The sequence below is a fragment of the Leucoraja erinacea genome, chromosome 12 (genome assembly GCF_028641065.1).
Source record: "Leucoraja erinacea ecotype New England chromosome 12, Leri_hhj_1, whole genome shotgun sequence".
Taxonomy (NCBI): Eukaryota; Metazoa; Chordata; class Chondrichthyes; order Rajiformes; family Rajidae; genus Leucoraja; species Leucoraja erinaceus.
The window spans coordinates 25,123,378-25,132,512 of NC_073388.1; the positions used below are offsets into that span (position 1 = coordinate 25,123,378).

At 43.4% G+C, this 9,135-nt stretch overlaps 1 protein-coding gene across 1 annotated transcript; it reads left to right on the forward strand.

Annotated features, from left to right (window-relative positions):
• The first annotated feature begins 385 nt into the window (after window positions 1-385).
• On the forward strand, window positions 386-8,619 carry rps4x (ribosomal protein S4 X-linked). Its single transcript, XM_055643869.1, has 7 exons — window positions 386-459; window positions 973-1,050; window positions 3,098-3,278; window positions 4,098-4,195; window positions 7,165-7,336; window positions 8,171-8,328; window positions 8,457-8,619. Exons 1-7 carry the CDS (start codon window positions 457-459, stop codon window positions 8,556-8,558), a joined length of 792 nt encoding a protein of 263 aa, XP_055499844.1. The 5' UTR covers window positions 386-456; the 3' UTR covers window positions 8,559-8,619.
• The last annotated feature ends 516 nt before the right edge of the window (window positions 8,620-9,135 follow it).

Genomic DNA, 9,135 nt, shown 5'->3' on the forward strand with positions numbered 1-9,135 from the left:
ACTCAGCGGGTGCGGCAGCATCTATGGAGCGAAGGAAATGGGCGACGCTTCGGACCAAACCCCTTCTTCAGACTTCCGAAACGTTGCCTACTTCCTTCACTCCATAGATGCTGCTGCACCCGCTGAGTTTCTCCAGCACTTTTGTCTAAATACAATGTATTGCACGCTCTTATATTTTACACAGGATTATTTAATCCCAGTGAACTCAACCAGTTCAAAATGAGAGCATCCAGCATCTGCAGTTTCTTCTTAAACAATACATTGCACGTGGCTGTTATGGTTGGTGCCGCCCAGAGCACCCGCTGATCCGCCACTGCCTGACCTGAAGTGCCGGACTAGAGGAATGTTGCCCGGGCGGCGCGGCGCGCAGGCGCAGTGGACCTGCATCGCGGAGGGAGCGGGGGCTGGTGAGCGGTGCATTGTGGGAGAGCGCTCCTTTTCCCCGCAGACACAGAGATGGTGAGGGCGGCGGCCGGGCCGCGGGCGGCAATCCGGCAACATCCACCCCGTAACGCGGGCAAATCAACCCACGGGCATTGATACCGGGTTGCCAGCAGCTGGGGAGCTGGGTCCGGGGCGCATTTATCCCAAGCCGATTACGCGATGTCGGATATTTTCGCTTTGAATACGGCGGGTAGCCGCGGCTACAGCTCGGCGCCCGGTCTAGGCCTAGGCCGCGGCCCCGGCTCCACCGCATCCTCATAAGATGCAAGTGTCGGCTTGAGCTGCTTTCAAGTGTTGTGGCTCAATGTTTACGCGCTGAAGGCCCCGGGCCCGGACCGGACCGGACCTACAGCCCGGACTTGGAGTTGAAGGTTGCGGCGGGATGTTATCGCCTCCTGCGAGACAGGGCTCGGGGACAGCGTTGGTCCCGGCAGGGAGTGGGTGGGCGGTGGGGGACCGAGGTGAGTGCGATCGGCGGGCGGTATTCGTGCTACAGCCAGGAACTAAACAATTCTCTTGTCAATGTAGGCCCGCGGCCCGAAGAAACACCTGAAGCGCCTGGCGGCTCCTCGCCACTGGATGCTGGATAAGCTGACCGGTGTATTTGTAAGTACTAAGTGAAGTGACAGCACAGCCAAGCTGCAATGTGTTTTTTTTTAATTTGGGTAGATGGTGTTGGTACATGCTTGTACTGTCTACTCTGTTTTAATACAGTTGTGGGAAACACACTGATGATAAACAACACAAACTTGATTTGGGAACAGCTTTGCCCGCAAATTGCAGAGTTGTGGATGTAGAAGTTATGTGATGGTGTAGTTATGTGATGACCCCATCACATGGACCAGACATGCTATCTCAGGAGAGCAGCCAACATAATCAAGGACCGTTCCCATCCTAGCTATTCCTCTATTTCCCTGCCTTGGGCCAAAGATAGAGAAGCTTGAAAGTGAGCACCACCAGACTAAGTGTAGGAAAGAACTGCAGATGCTGGTTTAAATCGAATGCAGACACAAAATGCTGGAGTAGCTCAGCGGGACAGGCAGCTTCTCTGGAGAGAAGGAATGGGTGACGTTTTGGGTCGAGACCCTTCACACCTGAAGGGTAGAGCATTTCTCCAGCATTTTGTGTGCCACCAGACGAAGGAACAGTTTCCTTCTCTCTGTTATTAGCCTTCTGAACAATACTTCCATAAGCCAGGGCACAGTCCTGATTATCCAACCTATCTCATTACGGACATTGGATATTTTCTCTGGAACCGTTATGCTATATTTCTGTGGAACCATATTCTGTAGTCTTGTAGTACATGTGACTAGAATAAACCTAAATCTGAAGTAAGGTTGCAGTGATCACAGAAGCTTTGGCCATTTGAAAGTTGACTGGATGTTTCTCCTTGATTTGCTGTTTTACAATTATCTGCAGTTAATGTCCTACATGCAGAGGGCCACCATTGATTTATTTTTGTTTTCCGGCACCCTTGGTTCCAGAGCCTTCCTGAATTATCAGTTTTGCCGGATCAACGGAGGTCAAGGAGGAGTTGGAACAGTCTGCTTAGACCACGGGGGGGGGGGGGGGGTCTGAGATACCCGTCTACAAAGTTGGCTGTGGGAATCCACCGGCTTCAGCCAGGCCGGGGTTCTAAGGTCCCAGCCGCAGGGGACACATTCTGCCCACTGATCAGTCTAGTTTAGTTTAGAGATACAGCGCAGAAACAGGCCCTTCAGCCCACCGAATCCGCACCGACCAGCGAATCCCGCACATTATCACTATCCTACACTCACTGGGAACAATTTACAAACACTCACTAGGGACAATTTACACATACATCAAGCCAATTAACCTACATAACTGTACGTCTTTGGAGTGTGGGAGGAAACCGAAGATCTCGGAGAAAACTCATGGGGAGAATGCATAAACTCTGTACAGACTGCGCCCGTAGTCGGGAACCTGCTGTGCCACTGTTGCCCTGGCCCCGGAAGTTGGGTATGGGAACTGAACCGCAAGCTCTGGCCGGGCCAGAATCCCAGCACCCCGTCTGCAGGGAGCAAATTTGATCCGCTGATGGGTAGTCCAGATTAAAGGAGGTCCTAGGAAATCGGTGGTGGATCTGTATAATACATAAATAACATTTGTGTTTAACAAGTACAAGTAATGTTACCTCATTGTGGGTTGAAACAACTTTAAAAAAAATCTTGTGATGTATGCTACTTGGGTTACAGTAAAGCAGAATGAGTTACAAGGAGTTTCTGTCAATGTGTTTATATAAAAAAAAAAAAAATTGCAAATAATCACCAGTTCAGCATTGAGAAATATTTAACCATTTGGTCTGCTGACCTTTCAATGGAATTGGGAAAAGTTCTGTATGGCAGAAAATATGGGAAGAGGGACGGAACAAAAGGAGGAAGGGTTTACATGGAGAGAGGTACAGTGCTGAGAGTATAATAACACTTTTGAGAGCTGGAGATTCACAGCACTATTAATGACGTGAAGGCAGAGAGAAAGGGTGAATAATAAAATATGGCATGTTGGTTAAAGAAAAAACTAAATAATAGTTATTTTTATTTTTTATATAGTTTTCAGATTTTTATTGGAACATACTGTCTTAAGTTTTTTGAAATTCTGATTTATGTTGAATTAATCTGTAAAAAAATTTTAGGCTCCCCGTCCATCGACCGGTCCCCACAAACTGCGAGAATGCCTTCCCCTCATCATTTTCCTCAGAAATCGCCTGAAGTATGCCTTAACCGGGGATGAGGTGAAGAAAATCTGCATGCAGCGATTCATCAAGATTGATGGTAAAGTGCGCACAGATATCACCTATCCTGCTGGATTCATGGGTAAGGAATAGGATTTACCATACCTGGGATTCTAAATGCAGTTGGTGTCGTTTGCATGCTTTGTTTGACGTACATTGTCTTTGGCATGTTTCCGTTTCCAAGAGCTTCTCAATACTATTAATTGCTATTTCTTGGTAAATAAGATCAAATTGCATGTTTCAGAGGTTAAAACCCCTAAACTAGAGGCCATCCAAATATCTGCTGGCCATGTTTAAAGTTCTGTTTTGGAAATTTTTGCTTCCTGACATGTTGTATTTTGCGCCAACACTGGCTTGTGCTTGAATATTCTTTTTTCCTTTTGTTTCAAGTTCCTGCATAGTGGCTTCCACTTAATTTCTAATCTCTGCACCACCATTCTGCCCTAATTGTCATTACATTAGTAATGCGTAATCTGACAAGCTAAACTGGAAATATCCCCTTTCATTGCTTCCATCCCTTGAGATGCTTCTTAAAATGTATCCCTTCGGCAAAGTTTTTGGTCTTCGGTTATGATGAATTTTTAATGTGGCTTAGTGTCAAATTATATTTGTTAATATGTATTGTGCGATAATTTACGGCAGCAAAGATACTCAAACACTTGTTTGAGTCTGTCTAAATTCAGACTAAGAGGACACCTGAAGAATTTACCTTTGACTATTATATTCCGCAGACTCAATGTATGGTTTGGATATCTCTCTAGTTGATGTGTTTTTAGATTATGTAAATAATGCATTTCTAAATAATGGACACTACCATGAATTGGTGGAGTGCGGAAGCTTGTATGTCCCTACACCATGAATTCTGGTTTCTAAAATTCTGCATGTTTTTATTAATTTTCAGATGTCATCAGCATTGATAAGACAAATGAGCATTTCCGTCTGATCTATGATACAAAAGGTCGTTTTGCTGTGCATAGAATCACTGCTGAGGAGGCAAAGGTAGCTGTTCCATTGTGGATTGTTATGCAACCATGTTTTAGCATGATGTGTTCAAGAGAAACCTGGATATTGTGCTCTTTTCTTTTTGAAACAACCCATTTCTCATTTGTGCAAAACAGTTCTGGCTGCACTGTTGGCTGTTGGCAGTGTTTTGTTTAATGCTTTATGCTAAGAAAGCGAATCTTTGGTCAAAATATGGAATGACCAGCAAGAGCTAAGGTTCAATGAGTTTGGATCATCTTTCATGGATTTCAATTGAATATGTGCTGGATACATGAAGTGAGCAAAAGCTTGCATCTTGGGCTGCCACCATTGCTGTGGCTCATGTTGAAAGACTGCAAAGCGGTCGGTATTATTTTCTAAATTAATTATATGGTTATCGACCCAGCAGAAGCCTCTGATTTTCTCTATAGAGTGTTGTGTTTTTGTTTGGACTTTTAAGTAGTTGTGTTTTTCAGTGGAGGAGCAAAAGGTCAGATTCACTGACTCAGAATAGTCTGGAAATCTTTGTTTCGAGTGCAAACTCAAAAATATGCGGAATGTTAAATGGCTGGATCTGTTGGGAAGTGCAATTTAATGCAGTGTGTACTTGATGTTGACATTGAATAGAAGTTGATGGGCCTGTCTGTCTTTTTATTATGTTTATTCAGAAAGAGCTGTTTAGGGACCCAGTTGTCCTTTAAGAGATGAAAATAGTTGATTTAAAGATTGCATGATATTGTTTATAGTATGAAATTAATTGTAATGAAAAAATCAATTTTCATTAATCAGGAACTTATCACCGATAGTTCTCCATCTCTTAAATTTGGGCTAGTCATACAAGATTGTTGAACCCCGCAGTTCTAGCGAGGGAGAATTGAATTATTTCCAAGAAAGACGTGATGTACTGCAAGGCGCACTCACAGATTAAGGCCAGGTCTGCTGCATACAAGTCAAACGATCCCGAGCGGTACAAAAAAGCCCGCTATGATCTCTGCAAAGCCATCAAGGATGTTAAGTGACAATGCCGGGACAAACCTGAGTCCCGGTATAATCACTCACCACATATGGAGAATGTGGCAAGGTTGAATAAGATAACTGGCTGCAAAGTAAGGGCAGGCAACATCATTGGTGAAAGTATGGCCCAACCTGATAATCTGAATGCTCTCTGTTTGCTTTGAGCAAAAAACCAACCGGGCTGTGACACCTGGCCCTTCAGACTCTAGTGTGACTACAGCGGAGGTTAGATCGGCCTTCCTGAGGTAAACCTGCAAAAAGCAATTGGCCCAGATGGAGTTCCTGGCCAAGTCCTTAGTAGCTGCATAGACCAGCTAGCAGGAGTATTCGTGGACATCTTTAATCTCTCCCAACACCGTTCTGAGGTACCCAACTGCATCAAGATGACCATCATTCCAGTGCTGAAAAAAAGCAAGACCTCATGCTTAAATGACTACTGTCCAGTGGCCTTGACATCCACCATCAAATGTTTTGAGAGGCTTGTTATGGAACGCATTAAATCAAGTCTATCCAGTGGCCTTGACGCACTGCATTTTGCCTACCGCCTCAAGGGTCCAGGGACGATGCCATTGCCCTAGCCCAACACTCACCCCTAGAACATCTGGGTAAGAGAGACACCCATGTCAGACTCTTATTCATAGACTACATCTCTGGCTTTAATACCATTATATTGTCTCAGCTCATCACCAAACTCACAGGACTTGATGTTAGCACTCATCTCTGCAACTGTCTCCTCGTCTTTCTGACCAACAGACCCGAATCAGTGAGGATAGAGGACAGATCATCCTCTACAATAATCCTCAACATGAGGGCTCCGCAAGGATGCGTTCTCAGCCCCCTTCACTCCTTGTCCACCCACAACTGCAGTCATGTACAAATATAATTCAATTTTCAAATTTGCAGACGACATCACCGTTGTGGGCCGGATATCAAATAATGATGAGACGGGAGTATGGAAAGTAGATCGAGAACCTTGTATCCTGGTGTCAAGACAACAACCCTTCTCTCGATGTTAGCAAGACATTGAGATGCTGATCAACTTCAGGAAGCAAAGTTTGTGGAATGCATTAAATCTAGTTCGTGCCAAAGCAGAGATGGTTGAAAACTTCAAATTTGTAGGAGTCAATATCGCAAACAGCGTCTCCTGGACCAACCATATTGAAACAATGATCAAGAAAGGTTTCCTTTGAAGCCTTAGGAATGTCCCCTACTACTCTCACCAACTTCTACAGATGGACCACAGAAAGCATTTTATTAGGGTGCATCATAACTTGGTTTGGGAACAGTTTCATCCAAGAAATTGTGGACGCAGCCCAGACGATCACGCAAACCAACCTCCCTTCTATTGACTCCATTTATACCTGGTGCTGCTTTGGCAAGGCCAGCAGCATAATCAAGGACGAGTCACATCCTGGCTACTCCTTCTTCCATCTCTCAACAGGCAAAGGTATAGAAGTGTGAAAACGCACATCTTCAGATTCAGGAACAGTTTCTTCCCAGCTGTTTTCAGGCAACTGAATCATCCTAGTGTTATCAGGCAACTGAATATACCTCTTTGGTGACCCTCAGACTATCCTTGATTGACTGCTGGCTTTGCCTTGCACTAAACATTATTCGCTTGTGTATCTCTACACTGAATGGGTCGATTGTAATCATGTACTGTCTTTCTGCAGACTGGATAGCACGCAACAAAGGTTTGTCACTGTACTTTGGTACACGTGATAATAAACTAAACTAAAAACCTTGGGCAAATCAATCACACTATGCTTAACAGTGACCCCCTTTCCCACCAATATCCTTAAATTCCTTATTATATAATGGAATCTATAATATCTTAATAGATTTGTACAGGAGTAGGGGCAATGTTGCAAAGTTATCAAAAGCTCCATGGGAAGACATTGCAACTGTGCAGTTTTAAGTTCTTTCCCCATTTGGTGTTTGTGTGTAATTAATTATTTTCATTTGTTTTGCAGTACAAGCTGTGCAAAGTGAGGAGGCTTCGAGTGGGCACCAAGGGAATCCCACACCTTGTTACACATGATGCGCGAACTATTCGCTATCCAGATCCTCTAATCAAGGTCAACGATACTGTGCAGATTGATCTGGATACTGGCAAGATCACAGACTTCATTAAGTTTGACACAGGTACCTGGATTGTTACAATAGAATGGACAATATTTTGAGTTGAGAGATTTACAGAAAATGCTCAAATGTGCAGCATATGTGCAGATAAAGGAAGTCCATGTTGCTGGTCAATGAAAGGTCTACTTATTTGAAAGATTTATCAATCCCTCTTGATGTTCTGACCAGCTGAGTATTTCCAGCATTTACTATTTTTAATTTTGATTTCTAGCAATGGCACAAATTCACTTTTATAATCATGATGCTCCTGGCCATCTCTTCTCCTGACTGAGCATTTGGGGAAGGGTGGACATATGGTACAAAACGCGTTTGACAAAGCAGAAGCTTAAATAAAGATTCCTCTCATTTCTTCCAGGCAAAAAAATAATGTTCCATTTTCTTGCAAACGTGTACTGAAAAGAATACAGAAGTACAGTACAGGTTTCCCTTTCATGATTTATTTTGTAATTCTTTGGTTAGATATATCAATTGCTTTGATGCAGAATATATATAATGATATAATTAAGTCATTGATTGATTGAAAGATGCAGCACGGAAGTGTGCCTTTTGGCCCACTGAATCCTCGCTATCGTTCATTAATTTGCACTGTTCTATGTTATCCCACATGCATCCACTCCCTATACACGAGGAGCAATTGAGGCAAATTAACCCACATGCCATGAAAGTGGTCTGGTGCTATGTCATATTTTTGGCATTTCAGTGAGAGTTGGCATGAAGTAAAGTGGTGTGCAATATGATCCAGGATACAAGGTTAACAGTAATTTTGGCCTTTATTCTAAAAAAAAATTAAAAAGCTTGTCTCCCATTGACCTGTTACTGCATATCTTTGTATTGCAGCCAACCTGTGTATGGTGATAGGAGGTGCTAACTTGGGACGTATTGGAGTAATCACAAACCGGGAGAGGCATCCTGGGTCTTTTGATGTTGTTCACGTGAAGGATGCTAATGGAAATAACTTTGCTACCAGGCTTTCCAACATTTTTGTTATTGGAAAGGTGAGTTTTGAATTGGTCAATTTTGATATTAATCGGAAATAGTGATAATTGGAGGTCATTTTGTTACTGAAACTGTAGACCACATAAATAATTGTTGACCTATGTATGACTTGTTTTCTATCACTCAGGGTAACAAGCCATGGGTTTCCCTGCCTCGTGGGAAGGGTATCCGCCTTACCATTGCTGAAGAGAGAGATAAGAGGCTGGCTGCAAAACAGAGCAGCGGCTAAACATGTGAAATCAACAGTGGAGGTGACACAATGCAAAGAAATTAAAAAGAACCTTTATGTATACACTGTGTAGTTTTTTTTGTACAAATGCACTGTCATTAACACTACTGATGCACAAGATAAAGGTAGCAGCCTTGCAGAACTGCAATGGCATTGATATTGTGGAATATATAAAACTTTTTACAACTGTTTTATGGAGCACCTTGATGGAAACACTCAATGGCCCGCCTTGTAGCATACAGTTGGGAGACTGAACTGTATTTACAAGAGTCAGATTTGTATATTTCTCAAAGACGATTATTGGTGTTTCCTGGTGTCTCAGACAACTTTTTTTCTCAGGTGTGGATTATGGAGTTATAGATTTGTGACAAGCTGCTCACTACTGAGTTTCAGGTTTTGGACAGAGCATGGGCAGGAATGGGGTTGGGTATGCATGGTTCAGGGGTGGTATTTTGGCATAGGTTTGCAGCTAGGGCTGGAGTCTGGCTGGGAATGGGAATTGGGACAATGCTTGTGAGCATTGTGGTAGCAATAATGTAGGACCCGGGTTGGAAAAAGGTTCACATTTTCATTTGTG

What these genes read in the sequence shown, in the direction of transcription:
- rps4x (XM_055643869.1), top strand. An exon ending in ATAAGCTGACCGGTGTATTT is followed by an intron (nt 1,051 to 3,097) that starts GTAAGTACTAAG and finishes AAAAAATTTTAG; the next exon opens with GCTCCCCGTCCATCGACCGG. An exon ending in TCACTGCTGAGGAGGCAAAG is followed by an intron (nt 4,196 to 7,164) that starts GTAGCTGTTCCA and finishes TTTGTTTTGCAG; the next exon opens with TACAAGCTGTGCAAAGTGAG.